Source organism: Elephas maximus, chromosome 5, assembly GCF_024166365.1.
Source record: "Elephas maximus indicus isolate mEleMax1 chromosome 5, mEleMax1 primary haplotype, whole genome shotgun sequence".
In the NCBI taxonomy this organism is placed as follows: Eukaryota; Metazoa; Chordata; class Mammalia; order Proboscidea; family Elephantidae; genus Elephas; species Elephas maximus.
The window spans coordinates 160,355,900-160,372,289 of NC_064823.1; the positions used below are offsets into that span (position 1 = coordinate 160,355,900).

At 51.3% G+C, this 16,390-nt stretch overlaps 1 protein-coding gene and 1 long non-coding RNA gene across 5 annotated transcripts in view; one reads left to right on the plus strand and one right to left on the minus strand.

The window, feature by feature from the left end:
- The window catches only part of NELFA (negative elongation factor complex member A), a 28,388-nt gene extending 26,095 nt beyond the window's left edge, over nucleotides 1–2,293 (minus strand). The window contains exon 1 of the mRNA XM_049886603.1: nucleotides 1,877–2,293. Coding sequence (XP_049742560.1) covers nucleotides 1,877–2,086 — 210 coding nt within the window. The 5' untranslated portion in view covers nucleotides 2,087–2,293. The remainder of the gene's footprint in view (nucleotides 1–1,876) is intronic.
- Nucleotides 673–16,390, plus strand: part of LOC126077359 (uncharacterized) — a 60,944-nt gene continuing 45,226 nt past the window's right edge. For all 4 annotated transcript variants that reach the window (XR_007517713.1, XR_007517711.1, XR_007517712.1 and 1 more), the window contains exon 1: nucleotides 673–1,123. This is a non-coding gene — a long non-coding RNA (uncharacterized LOC126077359). The remainder of the gene's footprint in view (nucleotides 1,124–16,390) is intronic.

Consider the following 16,390-nt stretch of genomic DNA (forward strand, 5'->3'; position numbering starts at 1 on the left):
GTTTCCAAGGAGTGCCTGGAGGATTTGAACTGCCGACCCTTTGGTTAGCAGCCGCAGCACTTAACCACTACGCCACCAGGGTTTCCTGGAATACTATACAGCAATGAAAATGCAACCACACTCATTAGCAACCTGGATGATTCTCAATCAAGGTGTCTCAAAGAAAACAGACGCACACATATCACACATACAAAATACGTACAGTGTGGTATCCTAATATTAACATAAAAAAAAAGAGGCAAAACTCAAAACTCTGTTTAGGAATGCATACAGTTAGAAAAATTACAAAGAAAGGCAAATATATGATAACCCCAAAGTGCAGGTGGGGTTGGAAGGAGAGGGCTGTGCTTAGGAATAGGGGTGTGTGTGTAGGGGGTAAGACTCTGAGGATGGAGCACTGTCCTAATTCTTCACTTGTGTAGGGATTACAAGAATGGATCACCTTGCTATTATTCATTTAAGCTGAACAAGTATGTTTTCTGTATTTCTGTATGCGTGTTATATTTTACAATGAAAAAAACAATGATAAACACTAAGGACAAATATAACTGCAACAGGAGCTGGGGAATGTTTCAGAAAAGACAGTGCTTCAATATTTTGAAAAACTATTTAGTTTATTTTGCACAGAAAGTGATATAACGTTAAGGAGGGGAAAAAAACTCACACACCCACTAAGGAGAATGATGTAAAAACATCAGCATGCAGAATAAAAACAAAAAGAATACAAAGTGATCCAAACAGTTGGATACTTTGTAGGGTAAAAATAACAAATTCAAGATCCATGGTAACTTGAAAAGTTACACTAAGAGCCTTTGAAAAAAAAAGTAGTGCCTTGAGAACCGGAGGTCTCAGATCAGCACTGCCCTGGGGTCAGCCGTCACAGACCGGGTTAAACACAGGATCGGATTTCTCACATTCCGCCTAAAAGTCTTTTTTTCTCCCGAATTCAACGTGCTAGCCACTCTTCTTAACACCACGCCTTGGCCACCCACTGTATGCATTCGTGGGGAAGTCGCCACCGTGCCCGTGGACGTGCCCCTCTCCAGGGCGGCCAACAGATCCCTAATCTGGGTCCATCCGTCATCGAGACCTCCACGAAGCTGGGACAAGCTCCTGCCACCAGGTAGATGCTCTGGAGGCTTGCCCGGAGAGGAGAGGGTCCGGGTGGGTGAAGTCAGAGGGCCCAGGCATGGGTGAAGTCGGGGGGGTGGGTGAGGGCAGAGGGGAGTAGGTGAGGGGGTAGGTGAGGTGGGGGGAGACTCCGGCGGTGGGTGAGATCAGGAGGCAGAGGGTCCGGGAGTGGGTGAGGTCAGGAGGGGGACGGTCCGGGGGTGGGTGAGGTCAGGAGGGAGAGGGTCCGGGAGTGGGTGAGGTGGGCGGGAGACTCCGGGGGTGGGTGAGGTCCGGAGGGGGAGACTCCGGGGGTGGGTGAGGTCAGGAGGGAGAGGGTCCGCGAGTGGGTGAGGTGGGGGGAGAATCCGGGGGTGGGTGAGGTCAGGAGGGGGAGGGTCCGGGGGTGGGTGAGGTCGGGTGGGGAGGGTCCGAGAGTGGGGGAGGGTCACAGGGGGTGAGGGTCAGGGGTGGGCGAAGGCCCGGGGTGGGTAAGGGTCGGGGAGGCTGAGGGTGAGAGTCAGAAGGGCATGAAGCCGGGGGAAGGGGTAGGTGAGTACCAAAGTGGGGCTGAGGGTGGGGGAGAGAGGACCCGCGGCTCTGGGGCTGGAGGGAGATGGGACGCCTGGGATCCGTGTCCCCAGCCATGACCCGCCCTGAGCCCCGCACCCCGGAGCCCCTGGCCTGGCCCGCGCCCCTCGCCCCCCGGGCCTCGGAGCCCCGCGCCCGTACTCTCGCCCCCTCCCGGCCCCGCCGCCCGCCTCACCTCGTCCACAGTGCGGCGCGGGAGGTGCAGCGTCCCGAGCAGCAGCTTGAGCTTCACGGCCGACGAGAGGCCGTGGAAGCAGAGACGGATGTTGTCGATGACCGCGGCCGTGAGCAGGGACGCGATGCTGGGCGGCGCCCACAGCTCGTCGGTGGCCCCCAGCTTGTTGTGGAGCCACAGACCCGTGTCGCTCTCCCGCATGGACGCCATCTTGGGGGGAAAAAGCCGAGCGCCGCTGAGCCGGCATCTTATGAAGATACCTACGCGTCCCAGCGAGGACCCCGCAACATGGCGGCGCCCGGCTGAGCCGCGGGCCGGGGTGACGTCGCGGCTTGCTCGCCCCCCACGGGGCGGGGCCCAAGCGAGAACGCTTCTGGGTGACCGGCGCGCCTTCGGGAAGCTTCGTGGCGACGCCCGAGAGCCCGAGAGACGGGGCGCGGTGAGAGAGGGAGGGCCTGTGGCTGCCGTAACACATCATGGCGGCACCCAGGCCGGCTCCGTGGACGGCCGTGGGAGATGACGCCAGCAGCGAGGCGTCGCCTGTCTGTGGCGTGCGGGCGCGGAGGCGGCTGGGGGCGAGCCTGGGGCCCGGGCAGGGTGGACGGCCCGCCGGGCTGGCGGGTCCGGCGAAGGCGTGTGGAAATCCCAGCTTCCAAGCCTCAGATGGCGGTTTCCTGGGATTTTGTTGTTGTTGTTGTTAGGTGCCGTCGAGTCGGCTCCGACTGGTAGCTACCCTGTGCACAGCAGAAGGAAACACTGCCCGGTCCTGCGCCATCCTTACCATCGTTGTTACATACTTTGGACATGTTGTCAGGAGGGATCAGTCCCTGGAGAAGGGCATCGTGCTTGGCAAAGTACAGGGTCAGCGGAAAAGAGGAAGACCTTCAACGAGGTGGATTGACACAGTGGCTGCAACAATGAAACGTCCCGGGATTTAGTTGTCAAAATCGCTTTCCAAGTCACCCTGCAAAACCAAGAGGGCCGTTTGCTTGGTTTGGCCGAAGCTCCAGCCTCCGCATCCTCACGGTTCCACTCTTTGTTTCTCAATCCTCAGACCTCGATTCTCCGTCCCTGCGCTGACGGTGGTTGTCATTACTTGCTCAGGGCCCCCTTCCTGACGTCCTTGTCGAGCTTGCTCACTATGGGAGACCCCACATCTAGACAGCGCTGTGCAATAACTATTGAACGAGTGAGTCCATGAATACGGGCGCCCCCTCTCCAGGCCTGCATCCCACTGTGGGCCAACCCCACCTGGAAATGTCCCTCCTGCAGCCGCACTCTCTGGCCTGCCCGCCCGAGGGTGCTTGTGCCTGCGAACAGTGGCTGCTACCAAGCCGCACCCTCCTCTCCGAGTTCTGGAGGTGGTGAAGAGCCAGGTCCGCCTTTGCTTGTTTCCTTGGGGTCCCCTGGATGCCTGGCCCCATTCTGGGGCCCAGGGACCACCCTCAGCTAGTGGGAGAAACGAGCTGTGGGAATTGAGGGGGGAGGCGCTTCAGGATGAAGTTTTCCAAGGACAGGAAGGCATTTAGGAAAATCCTTGCCGAAGAGAACCAGGTAGGGTCCAGCTTTGATTCATTCATGCAACATCCTAAATTTACTGAGCACCTACTATGTGCCAGGTGCTGTTCCAGGCATGGCGACACAGTCTTTGTGGGTTTGACATGTCAGAGGGAGTGGACTTTCTACTCCAATAGTAATGGTTGCTGTGGAGAAAAGAAAGCTGGCAGGGAACTGAGAGTGTTGGGAGTGTAGTCCTATGGTGCAATTTACACCTAAAGGGACCTAGGCACAATCCCCTTCCTTCAAGGGTCCTCCCACTGCACCACCCCACGCTCAAGCCATCCTTGGGCAAAATCAGGGAAGTGACAGAATGGGGGCGTTAGCCAGTAGATGAGTGCCCTTCTGTCTGAGGGGGCTGCAGTACGAAGGATCGCATTTGTGTGGCCTTCCTTGCCAAGTGATTGGGCAGGACTGTGCAAATAAGCTAATTTTAGCCCGCCAAAGAGATTGGCCGGTTTTGGCATCCTGCTGGACTTGAGATGAGCCATCCCAGAGGCCGGAGAGAGAGGATCCCACCACTAGCAAGGAAGAACAGCCAGGAGCAGAGAATGCATCCTTTGGACCCAGGATCCCTGCACTGAGAGGCTCCTGGAACGAGAAGACCAAGAGACAGTGAGCGAGCTATAACCCTGAAGACAGCAGGAAGTGATGGCAGGAGAGTCTGGGAAGAGACGAGGCGGTAGGCTTCCTGGCCCACAGAGTGAGAAAGCTGAGTGCCTGGGCTGCCTTTGGGGTCTTACTAGAAGAGGCTAAAAGAGTTTCATAACACTTGCCTGAGCAGGGCAGAGGCCTGGAGCCAGGGAGACGTGTGCCAGCGAGCACAGCTGAAAAGTGGCTGTCTTGATGGAAGAACTATATCCTGAGTGTTCCTGAGCCTGAATTGTAACCTGTTACTTCCCTAATAAGCCCCATAATTGTGAGTATGGTCTGTGAGTTCTGTATGGCCATTGCAGTGAATTATCAAACCCAGCAGAGAAGCAGAGAGTACCGTAGGAGGGATGCATGGTGTCAGAATTGGTAAAGATGGCAGAGAGAGAAGATATGGTTGACTGCCTCATAGGAATCAGCCTTGGGCTGTTGACCTTGATTCTCCTTCCCTCTGAAGTTAGAGTAGGTCAGATGCTGCCCCCACACCATTTTTACAGGGGTCCTCCACCTGCCCTGGCCTCCTCTCCTTTTACCAGGCCTTGGTCACAGTGCTTAGAGTTAGGGACACCAGAGTGAAATGGATAGGCTGCTGGGGGAACAGGACCATCAACTTGGTGGCACTCCCGAATGGTCACAAACTGAGAGGAGGGGGGCCTGTTTGCAATGGGGTGGCTGGGACACCTCTCTGAGGAGGGTACATGCCAACTGAGGGCCAAAAGAGGCTGCAGATAGTCACTGAGAGGAAAGCCACCCAGCACAGGAAGCACTCTCATAGGCTCAGAAGTGGCCGCCCCTCCCCCAACACACACACACCTGTGACCTTTGCCCCTCCCCAATCACCACCTGGACCTCATCATCTCCAGAAACTGTTCCCCCAGCCAAATCTTGAATTGAGACCTCCTGTCTCTGCCCACTGTGCTCATAGGTTCAGCCCTTCAATATCATGAACAGGTCATCAATTCCCCTTATGCAAGTTCAAGTTGAAGCTGAAGAAAATTAGAACAAGACAGCTAGAGCCAAAATATGACCCACTTAATTTGGAGACCATCTCAAGAATAGATTTGATGCATTGAACACTAATGGCCGATGAGCAGATGAATTGTGGGATGAAATCAAGGACATCATACGTGAAGAAAGCAAACAGTCACTAAAAAGACAAGAAAGAAAGAAAAGACCAAAATGGATGTCAGAAGAGACTCTGAAAGTTGTTCTTCAATGTAGAATAGCTAAAGCAAATGGAAGAAATGCTGAAGTAAAAGAACTGAACAGAAGATTTCAAAGGGTGGTTCGAGAAGATAAAGTATTACAATGAAACGTGCAAAGACCTGGAGTTAAAAAACCAAAAGGGAAGAGCACGCTCAGCATTTCTTAAGCTGAGAGAACTCCAGAAAAAATTCAAGCCTTGAGTTGCAATTCTGAAGGATTCTATGGGCAAAATACTGAATGACCCAAAAGCATCAAAAGAAGATGGAAGAAACACACAGAGTCACTGTACCAAAAAGAATTGGTCAACCTTCAACCATTTCAGGAGGTAGCATATAATCACAAACTGATGGAACTGAAGGAAGAAGTCCAAGCTGCACTGAAGACACTGGTGAAAAACAAGGCTTCAGGAACTGATGGAATACCAACTGAGATATTTCAACAAACACATGCAGTGCAGGAAGTGCTCACCTGTCTATGGCAAGAAATTTGGAAAACAGATACCTGGCCAACTGACTGGAAGAGATCCATATTTATGCCTATTCCAAAGAAAGGTAATCCAGCAGAATGTGGAAATTATCAAGCAATATCAAAAGTAAAATTTTGCTGAAGATCATTCAAAAGTGGTTGCAGCAGTACATCGACAGAGAACTGCTAGATGTTCAGTTCAGATTCGGAAGAGGGCGTGGAACCAGGGATATCCTTGCTGATGTCAGATGGATCCTGGCTGAAAGCAGAGAATACCAGAAGGATGTTTACCTGTGCTTTATTGACTATGCAAAGGCATTCGACTGTGTGGATCATAACAAACTATGGATAACATTGCGAAGAATGGGAATTCCAGAACCCTTAATTGTGCTCATGAGGAACCTTTGCATAGATCAAGAGGCAGTTGTTCAGACAGAACAAGGGGGATACTGCACAGTTTAAAGTCAGGAAAGGTGTGTATCAGGGTTGTATCCTTTCACCATACTTATTCAATATGTACAAATAATCCAAGAAGCTGGAGTATATGAAGAAGAATGGGGCATCGGGATTGAAGGAAGACTCATTAACAACCTTGTGATATGAAGATAACACAACCTTGCTTGGCGATCATGAAGATGACTTGAAACACTTACTGATGAAAATCAAAAGAATATAGCCTTCAGTATGGATTACACCTCAACATAAAACAAAAATCCTCACAACTGGACCAATAAGCAACATCATGATAAACGGAAAAAAGATTAAAGTTGTCAAGGATTTCATCCTACTTGGATCTACAATCAAGGTCCATGGAAGCAGCAGTCAAGAAATTAACAATGCATTGCATTGGGCAAATCTGCTGCAAAAGACCTCTTTAACGTGTTAAAAAAAGTAAAGATGTCACTTTAAGGCTAAGGTGTGCCTGACCCAAGCCATGGTGTTTTCAGGTGCCTCATATGTGTGCAAAAGCCAGACAACAAATAACAAAGACTGAAGAAGAATTGATGCCTTTGAATTACGGCGTTGGCAAAGAATATTGATTATACCATGGACTGCCCAAAGAATGAACAAATCTGTCTCGGAAGATGTACAGCCAGAATGCTCCTTCAGAAGCAAGGATGGTGAGATTTCATCTCACATACTTTGGACATATTATTAGGAGGGACCAGTCCCCGGAGAAGGACATCACACTTGGGAAAGTAGAGGGTCAGTGAAAAAGAGAAAGACCCTTAATGAGATGGATTGACACAGTGGCTGCAACAATGGGCTCAAGCATAGCAATGATTGTGAGGCTGGTGCAGGACCAGGCAGCGTTTTGTTCTGCTGTACACAGGGTTGCTGTGAGTCGGAACCGACTTCACAGCACCTAACAAAACCAAACCCAGTGCCGTCGAGTCGGTTCCGACTCGTAGCGACCCTATCAACAACATGGGAAAATATTGGATGACCCAGGAAGCACCAAAAGAAGATGAAAGGAATACACAAAGTCACTACACCAGAAAGAATTGGTCGATGTTCAGCCATTTTAGCAGGTAGCATATGATTGTGAAGCAATGGGATTGAAGGAAGAAGCCCAAGCTGCACTGAAGACATTGCTGAGAAACAAAGCTCCAGGAATTGACAAAATACTAATGGATATGTTTCAACAAATGAATGCAGGACTGGAGGTGCTCACTTGTCTCTGCCAAGAAATTTGGAATCTGGCCAACCAACTGGAAGAGATCCATATTTGTGCCCGTTCCAACAAAATGTGGAAATTATTGAACAATATCATTAATATCACATGCAAGTAAAATTTTGCTGAAGATCATTCAAAAGTGGTCACAGCAGTACATCCACAGGGAACTGCCAGAAATTCAAGCCAGATTCAGAAGAGGACATGGAACTAGGGATATCGTTGCTGATGTCAGAAGGATCCTGGCTGAAAGCAGAGAATACCAGAAAGATGTCTACCTGTGTTGTATCGACTATGCAAAGGCATTCAACTGAGTGGATCATAACAAATTATGGATAATATCGAGAAGAATGGGAATTCCAGAACACTTAATTGTGCTCATGAGGAACCTGTACATAGACCAAGATGCAGTCATTTGAACAGAGCAAGAGGATACTGCATGGTTTAAAAGCAAGACAGGTGTAGGTTGGGGTTATACCCTTTCACCATACCTATTCAATCTGTATGCTAAGCAATAATCCGAGAAGTTGGACTATATGAAGAATTTTGCGTCAGGATTGGTGGAAGTCTCATTAACAACGTGTGTTATGCAAATGACACAATCTTGCTTGCTGAAAGTGAAGAGGACTTGAAGCACTTACTGATGAAGATCAAAGACTACAGCCTTCAGTATGGATTGCACTTCAACATAAAGAAAACAAAAATCCTCACAACTGGACCAATGAGCAACATCACGATGAACAGAGAAAAGACTGAGGTTGTCGAGGATTTCGTTTTACTTGGATCCACAATCAGCCAGCGCCCATGGAAACAGTTGTTGTTGTGAGGTGCCGTTGAGTCGGTTCTGACTCATAGCGACCCCATGCACAATAGAACAAAACACTACCTGGTACTGAGCCGTCCTTACAATCGTTGTTATGCTTGAGCTCATTGTTGCAGCCACTGTGTGAGTCCACCTCGTTGAGGGTCTTCCTCTTTTTCTTTGACCCTGTACTCTGCCAAGCATGATGTCCTTCTCTAGGGACTGATCCCTCCTGACAACATGTCCAAAGTATGTAAGACGCAGTCTCGCCATACTTGCTTCTAAGGAGCATTCTGGCTGCACTTCTTCTAAGACAGATTTGTTTGTTCTTTTCGCAGTCCATTGTATATTCGATATTCTTTACCAACACCAGAATTCAAAGGCGTCAGTTCTTCTTCGGTCTTCCTTACTCATTGTCCAGCTTTCACATGCATAGCAGGTGATTGAAAACACATGGCTTGGGTCAGGCGCACCTTAGTCTTCAGGGTGACATCTTTGCTCTTCAACACTTTAAAGAGGTCCTTTGCAGCAGATTTACCCAATGCAATGCGTCTTTTGATTTCTTGACTGCTGCTTCCATGGCTGTTGACTGTGAATCCAAGTAAAATGAAATCCTTGACAACTTCAGCCTCTTCTCCGTTGATCATGATGTTGCTCATTGGTCCAGTTGTGGGGATTTTTGTTTTCTTTATGTTGAGGTGTAATCCATACTGAAGGCTGTGGTCTTTGATCTTCATTAGTAAGTGCTTCAAGTCCTCTTCACTTTCAGCAGCAAGGTTGTGTCATCTGCATAACAGAGGTTGTTAATGAGTCTTCCTCCAATCCTGATGCCCCGTTCTTCTTCATATAGTCCAGCTTCTTGGATTATTTGCTCAGCATACAGATTAAATAGGTATGGTGAAAGAATACAACCCTGACGCACACCTTTCCTGACTTTAAACCATGCAGTATCCCCTTGTTCTGTTGGAACAACTGCCTCTTGATCTATGTAAAGGTTCCTCATGAGCACAACTGAGTGTTCTGGAATTCCCATTCTTTGCAATGTTATCCATAAATGGAAGGAGTTGTCAGGAAATTAAATGTCATATTGCATTGAGCAAATCTGCTGCAAAAGACCTCTTTAAAGTGTTAAAAAGCAAGCAAACATGTCACCTTGAGGATGAAGGTGCACCTGGCCCAAGCCACAGTATTTTCAATTGCCTCATATGCATGCAAAGGCTGGACAATGAATAAGGAAGACCGAGGAAGAACTGAGGCCTTTGAATTATGGTGTTGGCGAAGAATATTGAATGGACTGCCAAAAGAACGAACAAGTCCGTCTTGGAAGAAATACAGCCAGAGCACTCCTTGGAAGAGAGGATGGTGAGACTTCATCTCAAGTACTTTGGACATGTTATCAGGAGGGACCAGTCCCTGGTGAAGGACGTATATGATTGGTAGAGAGTCAGCAAAAAAAAGGAAGACCCTCAATGAGATGGATTGACACAGTGGCTGCAACAGTAGGTTCAAACATAACAATGATTGTGAGGCCGGTGCAGGACCAGGCAGCGTGTTCTCTTGTATATAGGGCTATTGGAGTCAGAACCAACAGATGGCACCTAACAACAGCAACAAATCTTTACGGAAGGAGATTGCCAGCTGTTTCTTCCAAAGCATCACTGGGTGGGTTCAAACTGCCAAACTTTTGATTAGTGTTGTTGTGTGCCTTCAGTTGTGTCTGTAGGACAGAGTAGAACTGCCCCATAGGGTTTCCTAGGCTGTAATCTTTATGGGAGCAGATCACCAGGTCTTTCTCCCAAAGAGCTCCTGGTGGGTTTGAACCGCTGACATTTCGGTTAGCAGCTGAGTATTTAACCACTGCATCACCAGGGCTCTTCGGGTGTAACCCGTCTGCACCACCCAGGGACCTGGAAGGCTTTCAGACTGGGCCAATGTGATATGGCCATGAGGAACTGTCCCAAGTGCCTGCATCACCCAGGAGAGGCCCCAGGCCCATCCTGTCCTCCCAGCCCCTCCCTGCAGGCCTAACTGGGTCAGATGCTGCTCAGAGGCAAAGTCAAGGCTGTAGACAGTGTTGGCACGACCGTCCTCTTAGTGCCCAAGCTTCTGGGGAGTTTTGGTGACAGTCATGTTGGGGGTGATGTGCTGTTGATGGTGGCTTGGGGGCAAAGTTCCAGGGACCAATAATAACAATCATGGACAGCCCTGAGCATCACTTTGGAGAAGGGCTGGGAGGCCTTGCTCTGAGCTGTTTCAGGAGGCAAGGCTTTGGCCCAGGAAGGTGCAGTCCACCCCTGGCTGGGGGCACACAGCAGGGACCCCAGGCACCCCCACCCCCTTGCCCCGCTGCGCCTTGCTGCCTCTAATGCTGACGACACGGTAGACGTTGCGGGTGGCATCGTAGAAGCAGGAGGTGGTGAGGGCTTGCTTGCCGGCAGGGATCCAGTTCCACTTACTAGCTGGGCAATCTGTGTGACCTGGGTGCTGAAGATGGGCTGCTCCCTGGGGAGAAGAGGTCATTCAGCGGGGGTGGTAAACCAGGGGCAAGGCGAGGATCAGGCCGGGGGGAGCGGGGTGCTCACCTGGCTGTGGACATTGGTCAAGCAGGGCTGCGTTGGCTCCAAGGGGCGGCCAGAGGGGCCAGGACTTCTGGTTCAAAGGGTTAAGCTGTGGACAGCTAACCGAAAGGTTGACACTTGAAACCTACCCAGGGGCACCTTAGAAGTAAGGCCGGGCTATCTACTTCCAAAAGCCCACAGCCTTAAAAACCCTATGGAGCACAGTTCTACTCGGCACACGTGGGTCGCCATGAGTTGGAATCAACTCAACGGCAGCTAACAGCAACAACCACCTCGTTTCAGAAAACCCGACAACGTGTGGAGCAGGAGAACCCTCTCTAGGGGAAGTCCAATGCAGTGGAGCCTGAGGGGCCTGGGGGGCCAGCAGGTCTCCTCTCAGCATCCCTGGCTACCCGGCATGAACCCCCCACCATCATGGCCACTTGAGACATCCCTCAAGGGCCTGCAATCCCAGGCTAAGGGGACGCTACTTCCCACCAGATTCGCCTAGCACACCTCAAACCAAGGTGTCCCTCAAAAAGTGGGGCCCAGGTGCCTCCCACCTGTTTGATAAGCAGCTGTCCTGGTCACAGGTATGAAACTTGAGCCCCTGGCCTGGGGGAGGGGTGCCACTCTGCCTGGGGCTGGAGGCAGGTCCCAAGCTGGGCCTAGATGGGTGGAACACAGGGTGCCCTGAACTGAGGCCCAGCAGCTCCTGCCATGACTAGTGGCTTTCAGGCAAAGTTACTCACCTCCAAGTCACGTGCTAGGAGGCCACTGGCCTGAGCTGGGCTCCCAGTGGGCTGACCTTGCCTGGTGACTGGGTATCCCCAAATCTGAGGGAGGTGAGGCCCCACCTCACCCGCTACAGGCTGAGGGGACTGATATGCAGCCTGGAACGGGGTTCCCACTCAAACCAGCCAACTACTGATCGACCCTGGAACTTCGGGGAGCCCCGCGACACCCATTATTGTAAGTTTGGAACTTGGAACACCTCCACGAGTCCATGACCCTGAGCCTGGAAGTTAAGGCACCTCCGAGCTCCCCCCCACCCTCATGAGTCTATAACTTTGGGGACCACTGTGTTACGCGCCTCGATCCCGCATCTGGAACTTTGCAGCCCCCTTTGCCACCCCTCAACCTTGGACACCGAGGAGCCCCTTCACCACCGCTAGACTTCGGACTCTGGGGTCACCTTTTGCCAACCCCAACCCCAGGACTTCAGGGTCCTGCGCTCCCACCCCGTAAGAGCTCACCCTGCAGGCTGGCCGTGGTCGCGAGTGTCCAGGCAGAAGTCAGATATGCCCAGCGAGGCTAACTCCGCCCAGTGCCAGCCTGGCAACACTGTGTGGCTCCCGCTTGCCTACCACCCACACCTTTGTGCACTGCCCCCGCTCTGCCTCCAATTCCATCGGGCTGATCCCTACATGGCTGCACCCCGCAGCCTCCTGGCCTGTGAGCTCCCCGCAGGCCTCTGCTGGCCGCCTAGCCGGTGCCTAGGCTGGCGTGGAGGGCAGGAAGCTCAGGGAAGGGGTGAGGGGCAGAGAGAGAGGTGGGTCAGGGGTCAGGGGTCAGGGGTGGGACAGAGAGACAGATAAGGACGGACATCCTGGATGAGAAAGACGCCCAGAGACAGAGAGGCAGGGACACAGAAGGAAATAGGGACAGGTGAGCAGAGACACGGTGTCATACTCCTGTTGCTACCTGGGGGCCCACCATGACCCTCCAAGTCACTGCTGCAACTGCCCCACTTGCCTGGGGTCATGACCTTAGGCTTGTGATGGAGGTTAGGTCCCTCCTTGTCAGATCCCTCTCCATAAGGTGCTGAGGCAGGGGCAGGTCTGCCCAGCTTGGGGATCCCCAGGTGTTGCCAGGAAATTAAGATATCTGCATGTCTTAGGAGGGTGGAATGGGGACAAGGAGAGAAGCAAACAGTAGGTGGTTAATAGGGCTGGTCTAGGTCACCTGCTCAGGATCCTGCCTGCCTGCTCTTCCCCCAGCCCTGATCCTTCTGGCCCGAGGCGTGTCCACCTCTGCCTCCCCAAAGACAACCGCATCAACTGGGGATTATGATTACTACTGCTGTTGGTATGGGGTCCGAGGTCCACAGTGGAGAGACTGTCAGTGTCAGAGCCCCACTGAATGGCGGCCACCCTGGGTTTGCCCGTCTCTGAGCCCAAGGTTCCCAACCCTTCCCACGGCTGCTCAGAAGCAGGTCTGTTGGGGGTGGCTGAGCTGGCCCAAGCCTGCCAGTGGGGCCCACTGGTCAGTCCTGTTTGCAAAGGGCGTTGGGGCGTGGGTACAGGCAGTGGACTCAGAGCTAAGACCTGGGTTCCCTGAAGCTCCAAACCTAAAGCCTGAGTTTTCCCACAACCTCAGAGATTCTGGCTTTTCATCTGCTGAGGCCTTGGAGTGCTCACATCTCTTTTCCCTCTTCTTTCATTTCCTTTTCCCAAGAAGAATCACACTTCTGAGCTGCCAGCTGCCTTCAAAGACCATTAGGTGAATAGGGATTTCCGGGGCTTGTTGCTTCTGGAGACATTCCCAGGCCAAGATCAGAATCCCACCCTCCGGGCTTTTCCTAAGCTGTTCCCTCCACCCAGAAGACCTTCTCTGTAGCGTAATTCTGCCTGGTCCTTCCTGGCTCAGTTCTGCTGCCTGCTCCTCCAGGAAGCTGCTCTGATTACCCCTGGCTTTGGAGAGACCTCATCTTCCCCCCATCTCTTTCCTGTGAACTGAGCCATGCTACCTGTTTGTATCAGTGGTGGCCAGATGTGAGTGCTCCTTGAGGGCCAGTTCCCCCTGCAATCCCAGCCTCACCCGGCATGGAGGGACTGCTCACCCGAGCTGGGAAATTGAGGCACAAACTTGGTTTCCCCAGCTGCTTCTATCTTCATGAAGCATCTGAACAAGCAAAGAACTTGCTTTGCTCTCAGGCCTGATGCCACGGAAGGTGCAAGCACTGGGGGGAACAAATAAAACACCGTCTGTTCTGTGCAGTGACTTGTTTCTTATTACCAAAAAATAAATGAATAACTGGGAAAGGTGCCAGTTGGCCTGAGGCTCCTGGGATTCACTGAGGGTTTGCCTAGGGCTGGCTGATTGCAGAACCAGGACCACGTGGTATACTCTATGGGGCAGTTGGGTGAGAGGCCAGGGCAGATGGGCAGACATTGCTCCTTGTGTGAGTGTGGGCAGAAAGCCACAGGGTGACAGAGAGGAGGGAGTTGCATGGCGTCCCTGGGCCCTCTCTCGGGCCTCCGGGGGGGGGGGGGCTGAGACTTGATGTGCCTTGAGTAGCCTCAACCTGAAGCTGTCTCAGTGAAGTCCAGGTGGAGGAAGTGGCTTCCTCAGTGTAAATCTCAGTTTTCTCACCTGGAGAATGGGCTGATGCTTACAGGGCCCAGGGAGGAAGTGGCAGGGAGGACCCAGGTGAACCAGCAGCTCCTTATGCTCCCCTGGCTATAGATGGGCAGGGGGCTGCCCAGCCTGAGCCCTCTGCCTAAGCCTTGGGGCCTCTCTCTGGGCCATCACCCCCAGAGAGACTGACTAAAAGCTTTCCTTTGGGATAGAGGAAGGGAGTGAGGGAATGAGCTCCCTTTCAAGGGAGGAAGCTAGCAGGGGCCAGACTAGCTTGCTCGGCCCTGAGGAAATTGCCATTTGCAGAGTGGCTTTTATGGGTCAGACCCTGTCACTGCCTGGTTAAATCCAGCCCAACCTTTTGACTGAAGCTAGATCATCTCTTCTCCCTGGAAGGGTCCCCGTCCTGATGGAACAGGGGATGTCAGGGGAGGTCATGCTTCCCCCAAGTCATGTGTTCAGCCACGTGGCATGGGTCACAGTGGCCTCTTTAAATTGGTTCATGGCATGATTTGGTTGTTGTCTACCTGTTCTATGGCTCTGTCCAAACACCTAGATCAAGCCTGACCTACAGCAGGGCCTTCATAAATTCTGGGTTCCCAGGCCCTAGACTTGTACCTCGGTGGCCTCCAGAGTCACATGGACCAGGGAGTGAATTGCAACCTGGCTTCTTACCAACAGCGTGACCAGGAAAGAGTCTCTTTCCCTTGTTGTACCTCAGTTTTCCCATCCATAAAATGGGTATAAGAATGGTACCCACTTCTGAGGTTCGCTGTAAGGATCTAGTGAGTTCTAGTATGACCCTTGGTGCTCAATAAATACTTGCTGTTGGAATCATCTATTTATTCTTGACTGGGCAAGTGGTCATTAACCTGGAGCCAAGATCTTAAAATTTCCTTTTCAGAGGTTGAAGGGCCCCAACCAGATGTGAGCTCTCGAGGATGGGAAATGGGTCCAAGCCCAGCCTGTTGCCGTTGAGTCAGTTCTGACTCGTGGTGACCACATGTGCTACAGAGTAGAACTGAGTTCCATAGGGTTTTCTTGGCTCTTTACGGAAGCAGGTCATCAGGCCTTCTTCTGGGGTGCTTTAGGGTTGGTTAAAACCACCAACTTTTAGGTTAGTTGTTGTTGTTAGGTGCTGTCGAGTCAGCTCTGACTCATTGTGACCCTATGTAGCAGAGAATGAAACACTCACAGAACAAAACACTGCCTGGTCCTGTGCCATCCTTATAATCGTTGTTATGCTTGAGCCCATTGTTGCAGCCACTGTGTCAATCCATCTTGCTGAGGGCCTTCCCCTTTTTTGCTGGCCCTCTGCTTTATCAAGCATGATGTCCTTCTCCAGGGACTGATTCCTCCTGACAACATGTCCAAAGGGTGTGAGTCACAGTCTTGCCCTCCTTGCTTCCAAGGAGCGCTCTGGTTGTACTTCTTCCAAGACAGATTTGTTTGCTCTTTTGGCGGTCCATGGTGTGTTCAATATTCTTTGCCAACACCACAATTCAAAGGTGTCAATTCTTCTTCCGTCCTCCTTATTCATTGTCCAGCTTTCACATGCATAGCAGGCGATTGAAAACACATGGCTTGGGTCAGGCACACCTTAGTCTTCAAGGTGGCATCATTGCTTTTCAAGACTTTAAAGAGGTCCTTTGCAGCAGATTTGTCCAATGCAATGCATCTTTTGATTTCTTGACTGCTGCTTCCGTGGGTGTTGGTTGTGGATTCAAGTAAAATGAAATCCTTGACAACTTCAATCTTTTCTCCGTTTATCATGATGTGGCTTATTGGTCCAGTTGTGAGGATTTTTGTTTTCTTTATGTTGAGGTGTAATCCATACTGAAGGCTGTGGTCTTTGATCTTCATCAATAAGTGCTTCAAGTCTTCTTCACTTTCAGCAAGCAAGGTTGTGTCATCTGCATAACGCAGGTTGTTAATGAGTCTTCCTCCAATCCCCGTTCTTCTTCATATAGTCCAGCTTCTTGGATTATTTGCTCAGCATACAGATTGAATAGGTACGGTGAAAGGATACAACCCTGATGCACACCTTTCCTGACTTTAAACCAATCAGTATCCCCTTGTTCTGTTTGAACAACTGCCTCTTGATCTATGTAAAGGTTCCTCACAAGCACAAGTAAGTGTTGTGGAATTCCCATTCTTCGCAGTGTTATCCATAGTTTGTTATGATCCACACAGTCAAATGCCTTTGCATAGTCAATAGAACACAGGCAAACATCCTTCCG